We start from the raw sequence: 26,550 nt of genomic DNA on the forward strand, positions 1-26,550 counted from the left end.
CGTGGTGAAACCGGCGGGCTTCTCCTGGAACTGTGAAAAAAGCGGCGGCGAGAGACACAAAGCGGCTCCCCCGCCCAGGGCGCCGTTGTTCCCAGCAGGCCCTGCGGGCCGGGGCCGCTTCCTCGCCTCCCCAACGTCCCCAACGGCCGCCTGGGCTCCCGCCGCGGTGCATTGTGGTCGTGGGGGGGGGAGGGGGAAGAAGATGGCGGCGGCCGCCGCTGCCCTCCACTGGCGGCGCGTCTCCTCCTTCACGGGGCCGGTGCCCCGATCCCGGCACGGCCACCGCGCCGTGGCCATCCGCGAGCTGATCATCATCTTCGGGGGCGGCAACGAGGGCATCGCCGACGAGCTGCACGTGTACAACACCGGTACGGAGGGCGGGGGGGAGGATGGCTGGGGGGGCCCCGGGGCGCTGCGCCGCCCGCTTCGCGCTTCCCCGGAGCCGCTTCGGCCGCCGCCACCTTGGTCTCCTCACACGGAGGACGAGCCCATCGTTCCCCATAGAGAGGGCGGCTGGGTATGTGGAAAGGGGCGGAGGTCTTCTGCCCTTCCCCTCTCTGTAGAGGGCTTCCGGGGAAGCCAGGGCTTGGCACAAGTTGGCAAGGGTGGCAGAGACTTGTGTGTGTGTTTTAAACCGGCTCCGTCCCTGAAGGCAGCCTGGTTAGGCTGGTTGTGTCGAGGCTGCGAAGACGCTCAATGACTGTTATCAGTGACTACATCTATAGTTTCAGAGAAACTGCTGAATTACCGTTGATATTCAAACTAAAGTCAATGCATTTACCTGGGCTGAATGAAGACCTTGCATTCATGGCTCATGACCAATGCTGATTTCTCCACACCCATCTCTCCCCTGGACATCCCAGACGCTTCTGCATACCCCACCTAAGCCCATCACGCCTGCTATTCACATTGACATACTGTTCACATTGACATACGAATGCTTGTCTGAATTCACTCTCCTCTACTTAAAGACGGATGGATTCACATTCTAGCTGCATCTGAAGAAGGGAGCTGTGGCTCATGAAAGCTCACACCCTGCCAGAAAATATTTTTGTTAGTCTTTAAGGTGCTACTGGACTCTTGGCCATTTCTACTAGAGACTTGTGTGTGTGTGTGTGTTTTAAACCGGCTCCGTCCCTGAAGGCAGCCTGGTTAGGCTGGTTGTGTCGAGGCTGCGAAAACGCTCAATGACTGTTATCAGTGACTAAATCTATCGGATTTGTGTGTGTGTGTTAAGTGCCGCCAAGTCGCTTCCGACTCATGGCGACCCTATGAATGAAAGCCCTCCAAAATGTCCTGTCTTTGACAGCCTTGCTCAGATCTTGCAAACTGAAGGCTTTGGCTTCCTTTATTGAGTCAGTCCATCTCTTGTTGGGTCTTCTCTTTTCCTGCTGCCCTCCACTTTTCCTAGCATGACTGTCTTTTCCAGTGACTCTTGTCGTCTCATGATGTGACCAAAGTAGGATAGCCTATGTTAGGATTTATACCTCACTAAAAGGTATGTTTCCTTGTTAGGATTAGTCACCCAAAGCAATGAGGCAATCTAATTGCATCAGTTAGATTCTTTTTATTGATTTATTAGATTATTTTTATTTATGTCGGCATTCTTTTTATTGGATGTCGGCTCTGCTTGTTTGTTCCCCCCCTTTACCCGGGCGAGCTGCTGACAGCGTCTGGTGTTGTTGTTCTGCTTCTTGTTCTGCTTAGCACCCTTCCTGCAGCCAGAGATGCGTCAGGGCAGGCAGAGGAGAGAAGGCGTAAGGCGGTAAGGATGGGGGCTTGTCAAAAGGAGAATGCGGTAGGCTTTTCCTTTCCTGGGGATCCTTGCCAGGTGTTAAGCCTTTGGGGTTAGAATGGCAGAAGGCATTGATCCTAATGAATCCGGCTGTTTAAACCATGAAGGGTGTAGTCCCCTTGCACCTTAAGGGATCACATGAACTCATGAAGCTGCCTTATACTGAATCAGACCCTTGGTCCATCGAAGTCAGTATTTTCTACTCAAACCGGCAGCAGCTCTCCAGGGTCCCAGGCAGAGGTCTTTCACATCACCTAGTTCCTTTAACTGGAGATGCTGGGGATTGAACCTGGGACTTTCCGCCTGCTAAGCAGATGCTCTACTACTGAGCTACAGGCCCTCCCCAATCTTAGTTGGGAGGGCTGGGATCGGAGGTGGAAGTGGGCACACAAGTGTCTCTCCCCTGCCCTTAGATTTCCCCAGTGGCTATAATGTGAAGGGAGGAAATGTTTTCCTGTATACTGATTTGCACCCCTGCTCTTCTAGGATTTCATAACAGCAGAGGCACAATTCGGTTTCAGTCTTTTGGTGTGTATGTATGTGTGTGAATTTGAAATCATGTTTTTCTGCATTGGTGCCTAAGTAAACAGCAACAAGTTCAGCTACTTTGCTGTTAGACCAGGGGTCCCCAACATTTTTGAGCCTGTGGGCACCTCTGGAATTCTGACAAGGTGGTGAGAGCAACAGCTTCTGCAGGAGGTGGAGCCAACCACAAAATGTCAGGGAACAAAGTTATGTGTAACTCTTCAACATTTCAGGCAGAAGCTCTGTTTAAGCAGATGCCTTTTAATCTACACAGCCAATCAGAAGCACTGCTGGGGGAAAGACTGATCTGGCCCCACCCACTTATCTCCTGTTGGATAAACATGTGGCAGTGGTGGCCAGGGGTGCCTTTCAGCAGCTTCGGCTGGTGAACCAGCTGTGGCTCTTCCTGGACAGAAAAGATCTTGCCACTGTGTTGCATGCCCTGGTAACATCTAGATTAGATTACTGCAGTGCACTCTACATGGGGCTGCCCTTGAAGACTGTCCAGAAGCTGCAGTTGGTACAGAATGCTGGCACCAGAGAATTGAATAGAGTGGGTCCTAAGGATCATATCACTTCGTTCCTGTTCCACCTACTTTGGCTTCCAGTTTGCTTCCGTGCTCAATTCAAGGTGCTGGTATTAACCTTTAAAGGCTGGTGCAACCTGGCACCAACATAGCTTAATGTCAGGCTTCAGCAAATTCACAGGGTTTCAGGCAATAGACCTTCAATCCAGGCAGAGCAGCGATTCAAAGATTTATTTCAGAAGTCAATGATTTCAGTAAGGTTGGAATACATGACAGGGGGAGTGGAGATACATTTATAGGGCTGATACAATAGGGTTACAGGAACAAAGAGACAATGTAGTCGTTTCCTGCCGGTAACGACTTAAGTAAAACTGAAACAGAAACAATCAGTGGAGGAGATGGCCGAGCTCTCGGCTTTGTGCGCGGGACCCGATATCAGATTGAAGATTTACACGGGCGGGTCCCAATACAATTGTAAATCTCTGGCCGGAGCTCGTGTGCAAAACGGGGGGGGGGGAGGAGTGTACGGAGAACTCCATTTTGTTTGCGGGGGAACCATCTTGTTTGAGGACGGAGCTGTCAGAAGCCCTATCTGACACTTAAGGACTGCCTTCGCCCATACGAACCTACATGCTTACTCTGGTCATCCTCAGAAGTTCTGCTTCAGTTACCCCTGCCACCTTAGGCTAGATGGGTGGACTTCTCCGTTGTGGCACCAAAACTTTGGAACTCCTTCACCAGGGAGAGTCATCTGCCACCCTCTATTGAAGTCTTTCTCTAGCAGGTGAAGACTTTTTTGTTTCATCTGGCTTACCCCCAATAATGGTACCTGGCTTTTCTTTTAGTGTTATTTATGTGTTTTTAATTGAATTTTGTATTTTTAACTGTGTTTCTAAGTTTGCCATGTTAATGTTTCTATGTTTGCCACTTTGTGGACCCTGACTGGGTGGAAAGGTTGCATCAAAATGTTTAAATAAATAAGAACACTTGGTTGGCGCCAGGAAATTTGTCAGTTGGAGACCTCTTTATTAGAGGAAGTGATGATGTCAAACTGAAATACCCAAAAGGGGTCTTGTGGACTGGAGACACTTTTGGTATGATAGACCTACCATCTTGGAGCTGTTTAGCACGTGACTTTGGTATGTCTGTGTTGATTTCTTTTTGATCTGGTAGGTGGCAGACAATTGCCATTGGGAGTTTTTTTTAAAGAGTTCCCTAGGCTTTGATTTTTTTTCCTGCTGATTCTCTTTGTATTATATAAGAACATAAGAACATAAGAAAGGCCCTGCTGGATCAGACCAAGGCCCATCAAGTCCAGCAGTCTGTTCACACAGTGGCCAACCAGGTGCTTCTAGGAAGTCACAAACAAGATGACTGCAGCAGCACCATCCTGCCTGTGTTCCACCTCACCCAATATAATAGGCATGCTCCTCTGATACTAGAGAGAATAGGTATGCAGCATGGCTAGTATCCATTCTAACTAATAGCCACGAATACCCATTTCCTCCAAGAATATGTCCACTCCCCTCTTAAAGCCCTCCAAGCTGGCAGCCATCACCACATCCTGGGGTAGGGAGTTCCACAGCTTAACTATGCATTGTGTTAAAAAATACTTCCTTTTATCTGTTTTGAATCTCTCACCCTCCAGCTTCAGCAGATGACCCCGCATTCTAGTATTATGGGAGAGGGAGAAAAACCTCTCCCTGTCCACTCCAAACCATGCATAATTTTATAGACCTCTATCATGTCTCCCCTTAGCCACCTTCTTTCCAAGCTAAACAGCTCTAAGCGTCTTAACCGCTCCCCATAGGACAGTTGCTCTAGTCCCCTAATCATTTTGGTTGCTCTTTTCTGCACCTTCTCAAGCTCTGTAATATCCTTTTTTAGGTGTGGTGACCAGAACTGTACACAGTATTCCAAGTGTGGTCTCACCATAGATTTGTACAAGGGCAGTATGATATCAGCAGTTTTATTCTCAGTTCCTCGCCTAATTATGGCCAGCATGGAATTTGCCTTTTTTACAGCAGCCGCACACTGGGTTGACATCTTCATTGAGCTATCCACTACCACCCCAAGATCCCTTTCTTGGTCTGTCGCTGCCAGCACAGATCCCATCAGTGTATATGTGAAGTTGGGATTTTTTGCCCCAATATGCATCACTTTACACTTATTCACATTGAATCCCATTTGCCATTTTAATGCCCATTCTTCCAGTATGCAGAGATCCTTCTGGAGCTCTTCACAGTCAGATTTTATTTTAACCACCCTAAATAATTTGGTGTCATCTGCAAACTTGGCTACTTCGCTGTTTAACCCCAACTCCAGGTCATTGATGAAGAGGTTGAAAAGCACCGGTCCCAACACAGATCCCTGAGGCACCCCACTGCTCACATCCCGCCATTGGGAGAACTGACCATTGATTCCTACTCTCTGTTTCCTATTACCTTACCGTTTTGACACCTTACAGTGCTTATTTGGAATATTGATGAAAATAGAGCATCGGGGGAGGGCGAGAAATATTACCGGTATACAAACTCATTATCGGGCTATAAAGTGTCATGCTTTTGGCAGGTTATGGAAGCAGAAGTTTGGAGGTGCCCGGAAAAGGTATGTAAATGTATGTGAGGCTGTGAGGAGATGAGCATGCGGTATGTGAGGTGGTAGTGTAGCATGCATGGGAAGACAATTAAGATAACCTCCATATCAGAGAAATGACATTAAGAAGCCATTGCTCCAGAAAGAGGCTAGTTTCATACACTTATTTCATACTTTACATCCATCTGGTTTGAATACTGAGATGGATTTCAATGCTTTTTGTAATATTTTTGTAATAATTTTGTCATACTATTTCATTTGTTTATTCATTGTTAGTAGCAACTAGTTGGGCACCAATGCTTAATTTCTGTATGCATATTACTACAATAGCCAGATACCACTTTGCTACTCAATTATTGACAACTCTTAATGTTAAGGTACAGTCAACATTTAGAGTGATTGATTACACCTGACTCTTCCTATAAAGAACAGCCCTCTTCAGCCTTTTGCCAACAGATGATCATTTACACCCATAGTGATACTTTAAAGCTTTACTAATAAGCAAATTGGATAATCATTGGTAAGAAATATTTTATTTGATCACAGTAGAGCAAAACTATATATGTGTTTTATTATTTTGATATGTATACATTATACTGATTTATTACTGTAGACCGATGAAACTTTCTGCGTAAACGGATGAAATTATATCCGGAATCTCCGTGTGATTGTGATTGATTGGTTTTGATTCTTATTGGTAATCCAATTTTGACTGTTACCTGCTATTTAGCTGCTACTGGAACGCTGACCTGCAACTGAATTGGATTGTTTAAAAAAGAAAATTGTGTGTTAAGGAAGACCTGGATTCCTGAACTTAGTTGTTGCTTTGCTAGTTGTACAATTTGTGTACTTTGGAGCTAGATCAGCTGTATTTTTGTTGTTATTTACTTGGTGTTATTGAACCCATTTTGTGTAAATAAGATTAGTTTTTGTTACATAGCCAGTGTGCAGTATTTGCCATTTTGATAATTCTCAAACCGGTCAGCAAGGAAGGCGTGGGGTACAAACAATTTTGCGTGCCCCATCTGTTGTAGCCCTCTAAGCAGCCAGAGCATACGGTTCTCTAAAGTACGGGTTATGACAGTGATGGTGAACCTTTTAGAGACTGAGTGCCCAAACTGCAACCCAAAACCCACTTATTTATCGCCAAGTGCCAATACAGCAATTTAACCTGAATACTGAGGTTTTAGTTTAGAAAAAACAACTCATACATTCACATATTTTGATTGATATTCCCTTCTTGGGGAATTTGCATAAATAAGAGGCTTAAAGCTGGGCTGACTAAGGGCAAGGAAGACTCCTCTATGATCATAGAATCAGAGTTGGAAATTTCTTCTAGAAATGAGGCTTGGGGGAAGCTAGGTAGACAGACAGAGATACATCCTAGCATGACAGGAGGGTCAAAGATATGGCCCACGTCTGAGAACAAAGCCACTGTAGTTCCAGCCACATGGGACACCTGAAGCTTCATGGACCTTTGTCTATCAAGGTCAGTACTGTCTACTCACTGCAAAGCAGGTGTTCTACCGTTGAACCATGTCCCCCACCCCCAGCTCCTCAAGTACTTCTGAATTCCATAGATTTCAAGGGGAGAAAAGTATTTTCTTCTATTTAGTTCTCAGACTGAAACCAAGAGGACTAAAGGCCAAACCACACATTAGGTTGAAGATCCATTACTAGATCTCCACATGGTTTTTTCACCCTAAAATGCAGCCATAGGGACAGACCACACTGGGCTGGGAGGATATTAACTTTCATCATTTTTCCCATTAAAAATGTCCTCCCCAACTGGGTGGCTATTGTTCCTGGTAGACAAATCTTTTTCTGTCTTTTTTCCTTGCTAGGAGATAATTGTACCTGGTGTGGAGGGGAGGGTTCAGCTGAAAAGTTAGTACCTTGTTGTCTCTGTAAAGGGCCTTTTTAAAACAGCTGCACCCTGGGACCAAGTTCAGAATTAGATATATAGGTAAGTCAGCACGGCTCTTAACATTATTTAAGGGGGGAAAAAACAGTGTTGATGTTTGAAAAGGCAGTTGGAATGGGGTGAAGAGAGTCAGTTGGATAGTAAGGGATGATGAGAAGCTGACAGAGTAAGCAGGGATAAAAAGAAAAAAGGCAGAGCAATCAATGTGGTAATACCTACCTTGGAAAGCAGAATGGAAGAAACTGAAGATGGGCGGGGGCCCCAAACTGAAGACAGGCGGGGGCCCCAACAAGCAGCTGAGCTCCCGGTCCAAACTGAAGACCGGCGGGGCCCCGACAAACAGCTGAGCTGCAGCTGCAGCTCAGCTGAGAGAGAGGAAGGGGCTTGCCCTGGTGCAAGGAGAGGGAGGGCGCCAGCGCAGGCTTGGGGAGCATGGACTTGGGGAGAAGGAGCACCGCACCACAGCAACACGGCACAGCCCTAGGCAGACGCGAGGGCTCCGTGCGTGCCCACAGAGAGGGCTCAGCATACCGCTTGCGGCAGGCATGCCATAGGTTTGCCAACACGGGGTTATGATGATGCAAATGCGATTGAAGAAAGGGCCTAATTGCTTCTGCCTAGTATCCGTCCAGGACAGTAAGAGTTGGGGGCAAAGTAATAGGTAGGTGGGTAAGCAGCAGTTTTTAGGTCAGGGAAGGGAACCTAGTAGGAAAAAGATTTGTATTTCATGCAATCTGAATAACACTTCAGTGTACTGTTTTCTAGTATTTCGCTTGGGAGAGTGGAACATATTAGTATGGAGAAAAGGATATGTATTGGGTGGGGGTTTCTGAAGAGGACCAGAGCACAAAGAAAATATGGTGGTGAAGAAAATGTGGTGTGTTTATCTTGGCCTTATATGAAGTGGATGCTTGTAGTGCTGAGGACGTAGTATAGGGACTTTGCTAACAAAGGGTAAGTACTGGGGTTTTATCTGAAGGAGAGGGTGCATTAAAAGCTATGCGTCTAGAATCATGTAGGAGTTTTCTATACTAAGGGGAGTTTTTTTGATTGCTGTTCTTCATGGAGATGGAGTAAGATGAGGTTGCGGTGTGGCGTGTTTTTTTCCCTACAATTCTTGTATCCCACTGTTCCTGCCATTCAGAGATGCTTTCAAGGCAGAGGGGAGGTGGGGAGAGACTTAATGAAAATGAGGTGATATTAGGGTTCCCATAACCCTCCCTAGTCTATGCCATATCTGTGCATTCACTAATGTGCTTGTTTTGTTTGGCTGGGCAGAAAAAATGCCATTGGGATGATTGCTAATTTAATTTTAGCCTCCAATCCTCTACTTTCTAAATGATCTTTGCTGGTAAATCAAGGGATTGAATATTTAGCTGCGATGTCCCACAGAAATGAACCAGGGAGAAATGTTCATTTGAGAACAAAGGTTCTCAAGCACATAACTGATGAGGGTTATGAGGGTTGTGATTGTTAAAGCGAGGAGTCCTCATCACAGTAGTTCCATCTTTTGATTTCTTGCTCAGTAACGATAGCACCAGACTACATTCCTTAAGGTATTTATTTTATCCTGCATTTCAGTTTAAAGTCTTTCAGTGAAGAACCTGGTATAGAGCCGTGCACTTTAAAAAATGCTTTTTTGTGTGTTCTCATCTAGCTACCAACCAGTGGTTTCTTCCTGCTGTCAGAGGAGATATTCCTCCAGGCTGTGCAGCCCATGGATTTGTCTGTGATGGTACCAGGATACTAGTGTTCGGTGGCATGGTTGAATATGGAAGATATAGCAATGAATTGTATGAATTGCAGGTATGGGATCACTTACTCAGCTGGTGGTGGTGGGGAATGCAGATTCTGTTTAACCTAAGAGAGAATACTTCATGTTTTGTTTGGAGCATGGACCTGTATTGTATCTGCTAAAAACACACACACAGTGCTTAAAAATGCCCGTACGGTACAGGTACACACCACAAATAGCTCTCATTACCACGTAGCAGAAGGCTCACTCGGAGAGTTGAGAAGTAGCTATTGCCAGACAAAACTATTTTGCTGGTGATAAAAGAGCCCCGTTTGGTAAAAGGTGCTCTGCTTTCTTTTGTACTATGCTTCCGCTTTCTTTCTTTCTGTTAAAAAAAGGTGAAATTGACAAACTGTATAATGATGGGGTTATTCTGCCCCCAAGTCTGTTTATATCTGATGAATACCAATATAAAGGTTCCTTCCTGTAGGTAATCTTAATTAAGATTGCAATAGCACATTTAAGTGAAATCAGTTTGGCTTGGTTTCCCATAAGAACCAGTCCCCAGAGCCAAGTACCAGGTGTGTAGGGGTTCTGTGTGCATGTACCCATGCCTTTCCCCCCTAACTTCGGCAGTATAGAACTGCCAGATTGCTTTTGCAGTATGTAGGGAGAAGGAATCTTAAAAAGTAGTTTGATTGTTGGGAGACTACTGAAGCAACTGGGGAAGGGAATCCTAATATGCAGGGGAATCCAGCTTACAATGGCCCTATATAAATGTAGAGGTGACCCTTGATTCATTTGCTTTCTCTCTGTGGCCTTCCCCCTTCACACACACACACCAGAACTGGTAACCTGTGGTTTGCCTTTGTCCTTCAAGCCACAGACCGCAGTTTCCAGTTTTTTGGTATGGAGGAAGAAAAGCATAAATCATAGCTCGCGATTCTAATGTTCCAGCAATCTCGTTTGTCACAAAAGTGGAAAGAGGGACTTGTCCGTGTTCTTTGCTGTTGCTAAGTGTAACTTGTAAACTGGCTTCGGTTTCTGAGGATGCCCCTGTTCTGTCTTCAAGGCGAGTCGATGGCTGTGGAAGAAAGTGAAACCCCAGAATCCATCAGCTGGCTTGCCGCCTTGCCCTCGCCTCGGCCACAGCTTTTCTCTGTACGGCAACAAGTGTTACTTGTTTGGTGGACTGGCAAACGAGAGTGAAGATTCGAACAATAACATTCCCAGGTAGAAGTGAAGCAGAATGGCGGGGGTTTCTTGTTAAGATTTTTTTTTTTTTTTAAACTGGTTAAAAGAAGGAAAGCATTGCTCGGGCGATGGGTTTTCTGTTCAGAATATCTGCATGTTGAAGGTATAGTCTGGGTTAATCCCCTTAAAGCTGATGAGCTTCTTAAATTTGATCACCCTGAGCCCCATTAATTTGAAGTGTTGGTAAAACTGCTGTTTAAAACCAAAAAGAATTGTTCTTTTGTCCATCACCATTAAGAATGTTATGTTTCTGAAACAATGATCATTTTAAAATACACTATCCAGATATGATGTGGCTTCAGAAAGTCACATTAATCTATGGAAAGCTACGATATTGTAGAATCCCTCCCCCTCCCCCCCATGAGGGATTCTACAGTATCGTAGCTTTCCGTAGATTAATTGTATAACTTTTAACTATATATGACTTTAGCAAGCTACATTAATTTCATATAGCCCAACCTAACCTTAGAAGTCAGGATGGGTAATAATATGCTGATAATTCTACCTGCTTTAGCACTGTCCATGACACCCAAGGCCAGCTCAAATGGAATGTCTTGCTATTCTTCTGGCAGACACTCTGGCTACATTCCGACATCATGAGGCAAAGATGTTCGTATGTGGTTTGCACAAATTCAGTTGGTTTCCTGTGCTCCCTTTCATGCATGGAGTGTGTCCAGATCATGCATCATGTCCAAATACAGGAGAAATTGAGTTTGTTCCTTCACCCCCTCCGCAATTCAAAACTAAGATCACACTGAGGCTTAGAATCTCATTTTGAGGAAGGAAAGCGAACTTTCTTTATCAAGGTGTCTGCTTTTGGGTACCATAGCAAATGTGGAGCTTGATTCAAGGCTTCCCAAACCTGCCTTGGGTCCTGTGATGCCTGGGAGAAAGGTGGATATATAAATATTTTAAATAAAAGCCTTAAATTGTGCTGCATGCAAGAGGGGAAGAAAGGGGAGTGTGTAAAATGCAGCAGAAAACAGTGCTTTGTGCCTGTCACAACAGACGTTTGAATGCAGTCACAGATTTGGACTCTCCAGGGGAAAAGAATGATAAAGCAATGTGGTATCACCTCCTTGATTCTCTCATGAATCTTGTCAGCCATGCAACTGCACATATATGTTTGCCACCAGTACTGTAAAAAAAAAAATCACCACTTTTACTAAACCAAGGTTTCCCTCCAGTAATTCCAGAGACAGTTCAGTGATTCTCTCTTCCCTATTGTTTCAATCCTGCGTCAGGTACCTGAATGACTTCTATGAACTGGAACTTCAGCATGGCTCAGGAGTCATGGGCTGGAGCATTCCCGTGACTAAAGGGGTGGTACCGTCTCCCCGAGAATCTCACACAGCCATTATATATAGTAGGAAAGACTCTGGAAATCCAAAGATGTTTATTTTTGGAGGCATGTCTGGCTGTCGACTTAATGATCTTTGGGAGCTTGATATAGGTGAGTACCATTAAATTGCTGGTGAAGTGTTGTGGTTGCTGGTACAGTGAGGAGTGGCTATTTTTTGCGCGTTTGCAGTTTAATTGCAGTTTTTACAGGAATCCCAGAAACTCATTATGCAGCCAGCCTCAACTTCATCTTAGGACTGTTTCACGCTTACATAGTGGCGTACCCAGATTTGCCACTGTTTGTATTTTTGAGTGAGAGCTACAGCTGGCCTAGGTGCTCTGGCATGTGTCCCAGTGTGGGTGCCACATTTTCAGCTATCTGTTTGAGGTATTCACACTTAATGTTTGAAGAAGTCCTTATTCAGTGGAATTAAAATCTATTAATTCAATATATCATATTTTAATATAAAATATATTGATGCCCATCACAACGTCCACCTGTGGGAAGCTGGACTGATTTCCCAAGAATGTGATGAAATGCTCAGCGATACTCTAAAATTGAAATACCCTTACAGTGCATTAAAATGTATGTTCAGTTAGTCTTGATTCCAGTTTCAAAGGAAGTTGCAGTGGCTTGGTCTTAAAATTTGTTCTAATAGCCTCCTCTCAGCTTCAAATCTACTTTTTCAACATTTCACAAGTTATACTAATCTAGAATTTAGGTAGATGTATTATCACTAGTTAAAGTCCATGTGCCTTCCTTAAATCTTGCAAGAATCTACACACAAACATTTACACGGAGCTGGTGCCTGAAGATTAACTTTGCACTCTGATGTACAGTTCTATAAACATTGCCTGGATGCAAGTCTTGTTATACTCCATGGGTGTCAGTGCTGAAAAAATGTGTGGATGTTCCACTGCAACGGATGCTGAGGAGGCATTTCAGTTTTTCAAATTGTTTTACTCAGTAGCTATAAATAATTGTGTGTGTGTATGTATGATGACCCGGTGCCATTCTTCTGTGTTATTCACACCTTTTATAAAAAATGCTTAGTGCCTGTAAATGTAGGCTTTTGTGATCTTCAGAAGGCTCTTGTGGTCTTCCTTATTCACCCTTTGGACCTGTGCATGTGCAGTTTCCTGACACCTGAATAATGCCTTTCAAACGCAGCTTGTTAAGGTGTAGTTCAGAAATGTTTGTGGCAGTCATCCTTCAACATGCTTTCTCTTTTCTGTTTTTTCCTCAACAGAAACATTGACTTGGTCGAAACCAGAAACTAAAGGGACAGAGCCACTTCCCCGTAGTCTCCATACAGCCAATGTAATAGGAAACAAGTATGTCTGTTGTTAAAAGCTCACCTATAGAAAGGTACACCTAGTAGGAGACTGTTACTCTAGTGTCTGTATCTACGGATCCTGCCTGTGTCCATCTCTGTGAAATGCAACTTAAGCCTTATGAAAATCTCTCCTACAGACAAGTTCATAGCCGTGAAACTTTAGGAAGCTCAGTTGCACTCTTTGTATTTGGGCGAAAAGTTCAAAACTTCTAGTTTTGGGGGGGTTGGGGGGAACATTTCATTCTCTTCTGTCATCATGTAATCTGAATGGGAAGCCTGAAGAGTCTTGTTTTTAAAAGAGTAAATCCTTCTAATAATTTCCAGAGCTGTGTTGTTGTACTTGAATTAACAATAATGTATATGGTGGTATTAGAAAAGGTGTCTTCTCCAGCTTATGGTTGCCGTACTACACAATATTTAGAAAAAAGCATCAGGTATTAAATATTCTAGAAGCTACAGTTTATTTGCTGAAATAAGGGTCTGTTATGGTAGGTAAGAACTTTGAGAAGTACATTTGATTGCTACTGGTAACTTACGGAGCATCAACCGTAGTTGTATGCAGATGTTCAGGAATGCACCAGCAATTCAAATCCATTAGCATCTTAGAAACCAACAAGATTTCCAGGATCCATCTGATGAAAGGAGTGTTGACTCTTGAAAGCTTATAGCACAAAAATCTTGGTCTCTACTAGACTCAAATCTAATGCTTCTACTGTAGACCATCACGGCTACCCTCCTAAAACTATTCATTATATGTCACACTTGCATGGAGACCTATGCCATTATGGTGTGGTATTGGGGAACTGGGTAGGACCATGGAGAGCCATGCTCAAATCCCCACTACTGTGTAGTTATTTGGCAACTTTGGGCCAGCCTAAGGTAGACAGCTGTGAGGAAACAAATGGAGGTAGGGAGAAAACATACATCACCATGAGCATTCTGCTGGAAGGGATGATAAGAATAGATAAATCTAGAGCCCACTGTGTGTGGGCCTAGCCCACATGATCAGTATACCGGTTATACAAGCGTAGTGTCCAACGTATGGGTGTCACAGAGGTCTAGGAGCTGTCTGGGCAGGATCTTGATCTGAGTGGGTCTGAGCCCCGCTGAGTGCTGGCTCAGACATCTGTCTAGAGATCTTATTTAAGATGCCAAGTATGAACGGATGCTTTATAAACCCCATTAGCATAATGGAAACCTAGCATCGGTACTCCCCAAGGTGACTGAAATGTTTACGTTGGTAAGATCAATGGCAGAATTGTGCATTGCACGTCACCTTCTTTTCATGCATGTTTTATCTTGTTCTTACGCTGAACTCCCTGGGATCTTCTGTTCAAGGAACTGATCAGGTCTTAACTTCAGTAATGCTGCAGCACCTCATACCTTCAGATCATTCATATGGCCCTTTGGTTATAACCATCACCTATTGATAGTTAATACCCAACTGCTTTGTTAAAGGTTAATAATATATTAAGGTAACGCATTACAGTACCTAAATTAAGTTTGCTATAGATGGTCTTTTTTTAACCCTGTGGTTGCTTACTGAGGCTTGCAGGTAACCACATGGGAAAGTGGTAATCTGGAGCATCCATGCACCTCGGAAGGGAAACTCTAGCATGTCTCCTCACCTCCCTTTTAACAGTTGTTGGCAGAGGTGTTATTCAGCTGTCTTATCATGTGGTTGATTGCTGCCAAAGGCAACCTTACCACTTGAATGCTCACCTCAACGAGCAGCCATGTGATGGAGAAACCGCCGAGAGAATTTTGAAGCTGTGTTGTGTGCGAACACTAATAGTTTTGTTAATTGAAAGCTCCGATTTTTAATTCGGGAGGGGCCTGTTGTCAGTGGGGTCGTACTTAAATTATGACTTGCCTTCGATTCAGGGATACTGAATTCCCCTCCGATCAGTGAAATCTGGTGTTCTTGGCTGCTTCCAGTAGGCACTTTTTCTAGAGAAGATGGAAAGAGGCGAAGGGAAGGGCAGCTGCAGATTCAGCTCCCTCTTCAAGGAGTTGCTTCTGAGCTTTGGATGCCCGGAGGAGTTTAGAGCACCTTCTTGCTCTTGACGCACTTGGAAGGCAGTCTGTGCGTGGCCTGGAGCCTTGGCTGTGCCCATCTGTGCTTTTCAGGAACTGAAGGAAGTGTGGAAAGAGAATTTGGGGTGAGCCAGTAGGAAAGATGCTGGGGCAAGCAGCTCAGCGCCCCCTTCAGCCCGGGGGGTTGAATACGTACCAGCCGTATTTAAATCTTGTTTTATTTATTTGTACCATTTCTGCTAATGTTGCAGCAGTTTCAGTTTGTTTTTGAAGGACAATTCATAGCACGAGTCATTTCTGATTTTTATGGCGTGCTCCAGAAACGTCTTAGGAGGAAAAGTCAAGATTAAGCCATGGAGATATTGTATTAATAGTATTGTACTTTTTTAAAAAATAGTGTAACATATAAGGCTACTGTGACAGTGTAATGTGCTTTTAATAACTTTCAAGAGATTATGGCAGTGATCTGGCAAGCAAATAGCTCTCTCCCCAGTTTTATGGGCTGTTTTTTACATTTTCCAGAGCTCCTTCAGCAACAGCTTTTCAGTATGGTATGAGGGAGGGAATGAGGCTCCCATTTTAGTTAGTAAAGGCAAGGGCAAACTAGGGTTGAATAGTCTGAGAGATTAATGTAATAAATTTTGGAAAATAAACATGGTTATCTCTTCTGCCCTCTCCTCTCCCTTCCCCCTGCTTTCCGGCACCCTCATATTTACAGAATGTACATTTTTGGTGGGTGGGTCCCACAGAGCACAGAAGATAATATCTCTTCTCAAGACGGTGAATGGAAATGCACTGGCTCATTTTCTTACCTAAATCTAGGTTGGTGTACCTACATTTTTGTTAATATGAATTTTCAGGTTTCGTTTTGGAGTGGCACAAACAGGGTTGGATCCAACTATTCCCTTCTGCCAGGAGAGGAATCTTCCACTGGAGAAAGAAAGATCCTCTCCTCCGACCGAAGATTCTATGCTTTGCAGCAGTAAACCGTTGAATCCAATCCTCGATCCTTAAAAATTATAGGAAGTTATAACCTGCTTTGTTCCAAGGATTGTACTTGTGCTTAAAATAAAAAAATGGTGCTGCATGGTTACGACAACAATGAAAAACACAATTAGCATGAAACCAGTAGCAGGCAAAAAGCAACAACATTCACACATTATATAAAATGCAAAGTAACCTGATGGACCCTTAAGATCGAATGAAGTAGACTTTAAGGTTAGCTAGTTATAATTCAAAACTTAAAGAATTTGCTTCAAGTCCACAAATCAGGCAAAAAAATTACAATGTGGGAACATGTATGTGCGCATATATTTAGTTATTCTTATTTTATAGGCAGCGATGGTAAGTGAAATGTTAAGAGTTCTCACTTTTGAAAATGATCAATATGCTAACATTCTGATTTTGGTCCTGTCTTATTCGCTAGATACCACAGAATGGGTATGCCTAATTTCCGATGGTCAGGAAGACAAACATAACTCGCTGCCAGGCCCAAGAGCTGGCCACTGTGCCGTCATCATTGGCACTCGCCTGTATATATGGAGTGGCAGAGATGGTTACCGTAAGGCCTGGAACAATCAAGTTTGCTGCAAAGATCTTTGGTATCTAGACACTGGTGAGTGATGGGCATAACTTTGACAACATTGGCCGTTATTGGTATGCATTTAATTTGCAGACCCTTTTAAGAATGGTGCCATTAAACATCTGAAATTTTCAAAATCCTTATTCTGGGTCTCCACTTTTAGAGCCCTACATAAACATGTAGATTATTATCATCATTTTCATTAAAAAAACAAGAACCTTGCTATTGGTGGTTGTCAGCCTTTCCAGACCCACCTTTAACCCCAAGTAGCAGCATGAGTTGCAATCCCATGGTGGGAAGTCACGTGATGGGAAGAGCTCAGTAGTGTGAAGGCCAGCTCTGTGATTCTATAAACAAACATTGTACTGGGGAGTCTGAAAGCCACAACATCCCAATGTAATTGGAGTTTACTGTTCTCCTTTTAAGACAAGCCACCTGCACCATCACAGGTACAGTTGATCAGAGCCACTACCAACTCCTTTCAAGTTAAATGGGATGAAGTTTCCACCGTTGAAGGGTATCTTCTTCAGTTAAGCTCTGATACGCCAACACCTGCGGCTTCTGAAATACCTGTTACTATGGTACCCGAGACACCAAGTGCACAAGGTAATATCACATGCTTGTTCTCTCTCTCTCTTTCTTTCTCTCATTCTCTCTCTCATTCTCTCATTCTCTCATTGAAGGTAAAGTTCCCAAAGAACCCTGGCATACTTTTTAGTTGGAGGTGCCACTGAATGTGGGATCTTCCGCATGCAAAGCGTATGCTCTAGGGCAGGAGCAGAAGCCTTTCTCTCCTTCTGAGAAGTCTTCCTCCCATGTAGAGGCTGGGCTAGACATCAAGAGACATCAAGAGACCCTTTCAGGGTCACTTCGCAGGTCCTTTTAGGTCTCAGGCCAGCACTGTGGTTGGATTTCCTTCCGTTTCCTGGTAACCTTGAACATATCCTTGCTTATTTCAAATACACATGAGATTCTTCCTAGAATTACAGGTTTGGATTGGGGTTTCCCCCCTTTTTTTGCTCAGTAAGTTCTGAATTTGAAGTAATCAAATGGGGGGGGGAATAATTCCACTGCTTTTTACCTGTTTTCATTTTTGAATATCTTGTTACAAGAAATGGAGTGTGTGTTTGAACAATAGAATAGGGTTGGATCCTACTGATCCTTTCTGCTAATGGTGGTGCCTTCCCCTGATGCAAGAGGCTCGTCAGCTCATGGAAGGAAGAAGGTGCAGCTATTGGCACAGCATATTGGTGGGATCCAGCACCCAGCCTCTAGCAACAGGGAAAGAAAGTGACCCCTGTGTTAGTAGACATCCAAGTATCTTAGTGCTTTATGTGCACTTCTCCTGATTATTGTGTTTTACTTTTACATGAGAGATGGCTATTCCCTGCAGCAGAACCTACAATTAATGAATACTGTCCTTCTTCTAGGAATCAAGATGGATCTTCGCAGCCAAACTATCAATAAACTCCCCAACAATGTAAGTATAGACTTGGGAAGAGCCTATATGGTGTAGCATATATAGGCTAGGATCTGGGAGACCCAGGTTTGGATTGCTGGGTGACCTTGGATCAATCATACACACCCAGCCTAACTACCTCGCAGGGATGAAATGGAGTAGAGAAGAATGATGTAAACTGCCTTGGGTCCCCTACTTTGGGGAGAAAGGCGGGGTATAAATGATGTGAGGAAGTAAATACATAAATGGTAGTTTTCTATTCATTGCTAAGAAATTACACATTGATTAGTCTTTGTGAATACTAGCAAACAAATCATATCAGCCAATTCTTCTGATAGCATCTAATTTTTAAAAGGGGCCATAATTTGAATTGCACATGGGCTGATGGGACTGTGTGAATGTTAAATCTACCGTTGAGCGTTTTCCTTTTGTCCTTCAGTGCTGATTTCTCCACATTATATAAGGATAATGTAATGCCATGATTGTTTTCCCCAAAGTCTATCTTTATTGTGAAAGCACCTGCAGGTGACCTGCAGGGGACCTGCAGGGGAGAGGAAGTCCCGTTTAACCCTTCCTATGCCAGCTGTTTGTTCATTCACACACACACTAGTTTTTTAAAAAATATATGGGTCCCTTAAGGTACCTGCAATTGTTTTTCGTGATTTATTTATTTATTATTTCAATTTCTGACTTGCCCTCCCTGGCCAACGCCAGGCTCAGGGCGAATAACACCATTAAAATCAACATACAACATTATAACAATTCTAACAGTTTTAAGCTTTAATTCTCCATTTAAAACATCATCTAAAATATCAGATGGTGCTAAAATGCAATAATCGCCGAGAGGGCAGAGACAGACAAGCCCCCTCTAATTCATACAAACAACAGAAGAGGGGGTTGGGGGTTGGGAGGCCAACACTGTTGACATCCACGGCTGTCCTCAATTGTAGGCCTGGTGGAAAAGCGCCGTCTTACAGACCCTGTGGAACTCTTTCAAGTCCCGCAGGGCCCTGATGTTGCGAGGCAGAGCATTCCACCAGGCTGGAGCCAGGGCCAAAAAAACCCTGGCTCTTGTTGAAGACAGCCGAACACTATTAGGGCCAGGGACCACCAACAGATTAGTATCAGATAAATGTAATGTTTTTGGGGGAGATAAATAAATATACCCGGAGATAAATAAATGGAAAAAATAACCATGGGATCACTTGTGATTCCCTTTTGATACACAAAGAGATGGAAATTAGCAGCTGAGGGGGCGTAAGTGAAGAACGCAACCAAGGCCTCTCTTACAGCCTCCTTTGGCTATGTTACTGAGTATCTGAGGGTGTATAATGAGGAATGTTATTAGGTTTGGGCTTGTGCTGACAGCCAAGTAGAAAACTGTTGTTAAGTAATTGCTGATATTTTTTGTCCTTCCCCCCAACTAGGTGCAGATTTCCATTTCAGAAACTAAAGCGAAGGTTATGGAACCTGAAAATGCAAAAAAGAATAATTTAATTTCCAAAGAGTCCATTGCCCCTTTATGCCTGCCTGCTAGCACTTTAGGTAAGAAGCCTGCATGGCAAACACGCATGGAAGCGCAGCTGTGAGGTCTGCTGCAGAATGTATGTTGACGTTTGCCATTTATTACGCGAAATGCTAACCAGCTCTGTGGTTCAAAGAGATCTGTTGAAAATGGTACTGACAAATGGGTTTGTGGGAAGGTAGGTGTGTTTTCGATACCTACGAGAAGGAAAGCGGCCTGTCAGACGAGGGAGTAAGAGAGATTTCCAGCCCAGTGCTGCTGGTTCAAAACAAGATTTCTGTTGAACGGTAGGAGAGAACATTAGACATCTTGATGTAAACTGTTCTGTTTCATGCAAATCTGGCTGGGATCAGTAATACTGATGTGTTGAGCAGTAGAGATGATGGATTGGACTTTCCCATTTTGGAATGTTTGTATGTTCTGGCAGTGCAAGATGTGAGATGTTCTTCCAACAACTTGAGAGCAGCTTGTGTTAGCAGAAGGGTCTTTGTACAGGAATTACGCACTAGCACTGATGGAGTGCAACAGTCCAACCCTATTGGAGTCCAACCCTATTTTTCTTTCTTAAAAAAATAAAACCACGAACAGGTTATTGGGTTATGTCTTCAAGTTTACAGAAAGCACAGAAAACAGGTTATACAATGAAAAATAAGCTGAACGAACAGTGGATGGAACTCTTCAGGAAGGGTGGAGGTTATGGGATATGGGGAGTAGTCTTGCTATGCAGAATGAAAGAAAGGTGTGGGGTCCGTGTGTGGCAGCTGTTGAGCTTAGCTGAAGAGGTGAGTGGGCTGAGGCGTAGCAAGCTACAGTATTTTGAACTAAGTCTGCATGCTTGCAATTTGAGGGAATGGAGCTGCGAAGTTATTAGAGATTTTGCATAGGAGAAGAAGGGAAGGGGTGGGGCCATGATGTTAGTCTTCTGCTTGGGATTCCTTGCCAGCTTCAGTTGGTGGGTCAGCCAGTGCTTGTTCTTGTCTTTTCTTGGCTAGCATCCATTGTGTTTCCTTCTACCCGAGGTGTATTGAGTTACAGTTGAACTTCTGAAGGCTGTGTTTGAGGATGTTCAGGTGGCAGAGAATTAATACTGGTCAAACAGTAAATGCAAGTTAATTCATGCCATAATATTCTCTGTTACTCTGTGTGATTGTGAAAATTGGACAATGAGGAGAGCTGACAGGAAGAAAGTTATTCCTTTGGAAGGTGGTTTTGGAGGAGAGTATTACAGATACCATGGTCTGCCAAAGACAAATAAGTGGGTTCTCGATCAAATCAAGCCTGAACTCTCCCTAGAAGCTAAAATGACTAAACTGAGGCTATTGTACTTTGGTCACATTATAAGACATCACCGGGAAAGACAATAATGCTAGGAAAAGTTGAAGGCAGCAGGAAAAGAGGAAGACCCAACATGAGATAGATTGACTTTATAAAGAAAGCCACGGCCTTCAGTTTGCAAGACTTGAGCAAGGCTGTTAACAACAGGACATTTTAGAGGTCATTAATTCATAAGGTCGCCATAAGTCGGAAGCAACTTGATAGCACTTAATACACACACACACAGTTTAAAAACATATAACTGTGCAATGTTTGAGTCTAATTCACATCTGCTTTAGAGAAGCAGTGAAAGCTCGCTGTCAGTAACACCATTGTCCCCCTATCCCTTTTCCTTTTTCAGGTCCAGAGATCTCAGCAAATGTAAACGAATTGCTTGACTTTGATACAAGAGCTGCAAAATCTGACCCTTCTGTATCCAGCATTGCCTCCACTGCACAAAATATGGTAACCCAGCAGGCCGTTAAAACTGAGTCCTCCAGTACAAATGGGGCAGTTGTAAAAGATGACACTTCACTAACAACAGTCAGTTCAAAACCTGAAGGTTTGAGTTGTTTCACGTACTGTATTTTGAGCCATATATATCTAAGATCATCAGATTTGCTTCTTCCATTGTGATTGGCAGTTTTCTCTTTCTTGTGTAGAGCCCGGGTTGGACATTCACCCTAGTAGATGCAGGTGTGGATGAGACATTTGGCAGTTGGAATCACCACGTCTCTGCCTGCCCATCTTATAGCAAGACAATTGTCCTTTGGAATTGTTTTGAGATATGCTAGAAAGTATTTTATTCTCAGTGGAACTGTTGCTTCTTAGGGCCCACTTTTTGAGCTCTTTTTTTTTGGAAAAAAATATTTTAGAAATTGCCCTTTTCAGTTTTTTTTTTTAATTGGAAGCATTAGCCCTTTGCTTAAGTGCCTTTTTGTGGATTGCTGTTGACTTTCTTGGTGATCTCTGATAGATATGTCTGAAATGAGCAGTTTGTTATGAGCTCCGGGTGGACAGCATCTAAGGAAGGACACTTTGTTTTGGTGAAATCTGTTATTTACAAGGATGACTTCCCTTTCTTAGAAACCTTTTCCATGTTGTCTTGATCTGTCATTCAATATTTCATGTACAAATGCCATGCAAACTTAATTTTCTCCCTTCGTGTTGGGTTTAAATTTCAGTTAAAGCGACGTGGCTCAGTGGTAGAGCATCTTCTTGGCATGCAGAAGGTCCCAGGTTCAATCCCCAGCATCTCCAGTTAAAGGGACTAGGCAAGTAGGTGATGTGAAAGACCTCTGCCTGAGATCCTGGAGAGCTGCTGCCTGTCTCAGTAGACAATACTGACTTTGATGGACCAGGGGTCTGCTCAGTATAAGGCAGCTTCATGTGTTCATATGTTCAAACAAGTTCTAGTGGCTTTCTGGAAATGCTGTGCCCTCAGGAGTACTACTTTAGAGCTCTTGAACAAAATATTTACCTGGACCATTTTATTTTTTTACACCACCCAAACTGACAACATCCACTTGCTCAATGTATATTATGCTTGCGTTTGCCATGGAGGTCTCTCCATGCACTCCTTACAAACTTCATTTCAGCCATATTTATTGACTTCAGCCAGTGGTTTAGATCCTGCCAGTCCAGTTCGTTTCCCTGTGGCACTGTGCAAGGAGCCCTTCCCCTGAAGCAGCATAATGAGTTTGCATAATTGTACCTGATATCGGCATGTTTTAAGCTTAGCTACATTTGTGGGATATGAAAATGTTGATATGTTTCGATCACGATGAGTAGCCGTGTTAGTCTGTCACTAGCAGTAGAAAAGAGTAAGAGTCCAGTAGCACCTTAAAGATTAACAAAATTTCTAGCAGGGTATGAGCTGTCGTGAGCTACAGCTCGCTTCTGAAGAAGTGAGCTGTGGCTCACGAAAGCTCATACCCTGCTTGATATTTATAGTACATTTGAACACTAGTCATTAAAAGCTTTGGAGATTTTTGTTTTGTTTTTTTTGCCCCTGAACCAATAGTTGTTTTTAAATGTCATTTTTGGCTCTAGTCAATGAGACTGCAGCGCCTTCAGCTAGAGTTGCCTCTGTCGGCTCAGATGATTTGTCTGTACAGTTGCCTGTAAGTATGCACTACTTTCTGGTTTATATAGTCAGTATGGCATATGGTATTCATGTATGTTCCATCTTGGATGTCCTGGTTTTTGAAATATGATGCAGATCTCTAGGGGAAGCTCTATGGCTTGTTAGTAAGGGTGCATGCTTTGCATGCTGAAAGGCACAGGTTCAGTCCCTGACATCTCCACTTAAAGGATCCTGGGAAACACCTTTCTTTTGTGGCTCTGGAGTACTGCTGTCATAGTACATAGTCACAGTGTTGAGTTCAAGGGGCCCACTGGTCTTGCATGGGATAAGACCATTTAATGTATTCATTAGTTCAGACCTTGCTATGGACTTGCTAGGAGTCCACAGCAGTAATAGTGGCCTGTATTACTGGACAGTTCTAAGAATTGCTAAGAAAATATTTAAAGGGCTTTGAACACTGGAAACTCTTAACAATCTAAAATGTTTTCATGGTGATGTCTTGCTACCAAACATGTCTGATATGATGCTGCTATCACTGCAACATTGGAAGGGTAGGCATTGCCAAATTGGATTTTTGAAAAAAAATTTGTCAACTTTCCCTTCCTTTTTCTTCAAACCTGAGTATCTCAAGTGTTTTTTTGGGGGTAATGCTGGTTGAATAGAAGACAGCCCATACTTTAACGCAACTTTTTGCCCAAACGACAGAAGACTTCTCCACCGAGGCAAAATGCAAGAGTGAGAGCACGCGAACGAAGATGGTATGATGTTGGCATTTTTCAAAGCAGCAGTGCTTTGGTGAACCAGTTCTATTTGCTGCCAGAAGAAAAGGCAGTCCTTACTAGCAAGGTACTTGTGAATTCTTATATGTAAATATTCTGAAATCTTGCCTATCTTCAACCAGCCCAGTTTGGAGTTCGTTTATTTCTTTCATCTGTTTCCCCTGTGCTGTCCCTATTGTCTCCAACTCGCCCTCACAGCTGTTAACCTGCCTTCATGCTCTTCCTCGCTCTCCCCCTCCCACCAAATTACTTTAAGATCCTAGTCTTCCGACACCATCCATGGGCATGATCTCAGTGAAGTAGGGAGAGGCTGTGGCTCAGTGGGAGAGCGTCTGCTTGGCATGCAGAAGATCCCAGGTTCAATCCCCTTCACCTCCAGTGAAAGAGATCAGGGAGCAGATGATGTAAAAGACCTCTTATTGGAAACCCTGGAGAGCCACAGCCGGTGTGGGTAGACAGTACTGGCCTTGATGGACCAGTGGTTGGATTTGGTGTAAGGCTACTTCATGTATTCACTTATGGGTTGAAGTTAAAAAGGTGGTGAAGGTCCCCTGTGCAAGCACCAGGTCATTCCTGACCCATGGGGTGATGCCATATCATGACATTTACTAGGCAGACTTTGTTTTACGGGGTGGTTTGCCAGTGCCTTCCCCAGTCATCTTCCCTTTACCCCCAGCAAGCTGGGTACTCATTTTACCGACCTCGGAAGGATGGAAGGCTGAGTCAACCTTGAGCCGGCTACCTGAAACCGACTTCCGTCGGGATCGAACTCAGGTCGTGAGCAGAGCTTTTGACTGCAGTACTGCAGCTTACCACTCTGCGCCACAGGGCTCTATGGGTCGAAGTTAAGGGTATTTAAATCCCACTGTGATTAGCGGGAGAGATATCACAGCATGTGTTCAACACTGCCATTAGCAGGTCTTGTGCTCATCTGGGTTGTGCTCTGTGGGCTGGATCTTGCAGATCTGTTCAGCTAATGGTGGCAGTTTCCTCTGGCACAAGGAGCCTTCTGCTGGTGCAAGAGGCTCTTCTGCTCCTTGCTGAAGCCTCGTTGGTAGGACAGATCTGTGGGATCCAGCGTGATCAGCTTCGCCCACCCAAGCAAAGCTTTCTGAAGATGCCACCCTGCCAATGGGTAAGATAAGCAACTTCCCATTCATACACATTCTCTGTGGAGGCATTGTGGAATGGTCTGCCCAAAGAGGACAGGAAGGTTCCCACGCTTCTGTCATTCTGCAGAATGATGGAAATGTACAGGAGTTCTAAGGGGACTGGAACTGCAGTAGAAAGGAACAGTCCAGGAAGGCTTCTTTATAAAGGGAGTGGTATAGTCTTGCCTTTACTGCATTGTCTTCTACCTTTGTAATTCCACTATATCTTGTCTAGGCAGTTTGTAGATAGATAGATAGTTAGTTAGTTAGTTTATTTGTGGCCCTTGGCCAGATAAAACAAGATACATGGACTAAAATGGTCTTACCGACAAAGGTTTACAGTCCGAGTCTTAAATCACTTATAAAAATAAAATAAATAACATCCAAGTTACATCTGCCATTTGGACTAAGAGGCAGTTTGTTGTTCACACTGCCTTCTAACTCTGTCGTCCTACTTGCACTGTCCAATTGACTGTTTGACTGCACTTTTTTCTTCTTGAGTTTCAGTGGAAAAGGTGGGCTGTAAATAAATAAATAAATTGGTGTCACTGCAGGGCAGCCATGAAGGAGCTAGAAACAATTCTTAAGTGTAAGGGTGTGACACTGGAAAGCAAGATCAAGTTAACTCATGCCTTCCTATTCCCTATTACTATGTATGGGTGTGAAAGCTGGACAGTGAAGAAAGCTGATAAGAAGAAAGTAGATTCCTTTGAAACGGATACTGTAGACTGCCAAAAAAAATAATCAGGGGGTTACAGATCAAATCTAGCCTGCACTGACCCTAGAAGCTAACATGGCTAAACTGAGACTATCGTATTTTGGTCACATTATGAGAAGACAAGAGTCCCTGGAAAATACAGTCATGCTAGGAAAGGTTGAGGGCAGCAGGAAAGGAGGAAGACCCAACTAGAGATGGATTGACTCTATAAAGGAAGCCATGGCCCTCAATTTGCAAGACCAGAGCAAGGCTGTTAAAGATAGGATGATTTGGAGGACATTGATTCATAGGGTTGCTGAAAGAAACAGCCTTATGGGGTTAAGGGGGCATCATCTGCCAACAAATAATATGCCAGAGTTAATTTCTTTTTCTTATATTAAAATGTGGAACAAATTAATAGCCAACGTGTTCTTCTTTGTATATTTTAAATTTTTAGGTAGAGAATGAAGATGCTCCGAACTACAGTTTACTTAAGAAACAGGATCTTGCTCCTGGCACTTTATACAGGTTCAGGGTTGCAGCAATTAATGGTTGTGGGATAGGTCCCTTCAGTAAAATAAGTGAATTTAAGACCTGCATCCCTGGGTTTCCTGGAGCACCTTCTATTGTCAAAATTAGTAAGGTAAGACTCTGTTGGGAATGTGGATTTTTTGTTGTTCTGTGCAAACCTCAATGGGCAACACTGGAGTTCTTTGTGCTTAGTTTGAGCCAGCATATTGGGCACAGCTAGCAAAATCAGCTGTTTTGAATCTGAATAAACCAAAGGGAGAAAAATTGACATAAGAAAATGACTCTTTAATCTCTCTGAGGATAAACACGATATTCTGTAATAGCTGGGGAAGGCAAAAATACAAACGAACCTCATT

At 43.6% G+C, this 26,550-nt stretch overlaps 1 protein-coding gene across 1 annotated transcript in view; it reads left to right on the plus strand.

The window, feature by feature from the left end:
- Window positions 1-202: 202 nt before the first annotated feature.
- Window positions 203-26,550, plus strand: part of HCFC2 (host cell factor C2) — a 28,671-nt gene continuing 2,323 nt past the window's right edge. The window contains exons 1-14 of the mRNA XM_056846998.1: window positions 203-368; window positions 9,024-9,172; window positions 10,174-10,334; window positions 11,600-11,808; window positions 12,947-13,031; window positions 15,789-15,892; window positions 16,497-16,685; window positions 17,079-17,258; window positions 18,083-18,132; window positions 19,539-19,656; window positions 21,312-21,512; window positions 23,003-23,073; window positions 23,742-23,882; window positions 26,121-26,306. Coding sequence (XP_056702976.1) covers window positions 203-368; window positions 9,024-9,172; window positions 10,174-10,334; window positions 11,600-11,808; window positions 12,947-13,031; window positions 15,789-15,892; window positions 16,497-16,685; window positions 17,079-17,258; window positions 18,083-18,132; window positions 19,539-19,656; window positions 21,312-21,512; window positions 23,003-23,073; window positions 23,742-23,882; window positions 26,121-26,306 — 2,010 coding nt within the window. The remainder of the gene's footprint in view (window positions 369-9,023; window positions 9,173-10,173; window positions 10,335-11,599; window positions 11,809-12,946; window positions 13,032-15,788; window positions 15,893-16,496; window positions 16,686-17,078; window positions 17,259-18,082; window positions 18,133-19,538; window positions 19,657-21,311; window positions 21,513-23,002; window positions 23,074-23,741; window positions 23,883-26,120; window positions 26,307-26,550) is intronic.

The sequence above is a fragment of the Euleptes europaea genome, chromosome 3, assembly GCF_029931775.1.
Source record: "Euleptes europaea isolate rEulEur1 chromosome 3, rEulEur1.hap1, whole genome shotgun sequence".
Classification (NCBI taxonomy): domain Eukaryota; kingdom Metazoa; phylum Chordata; class Lepidosauria; order Squamata; family Sphaerodactylidae; genus Euleptes; species Euleptes europaea.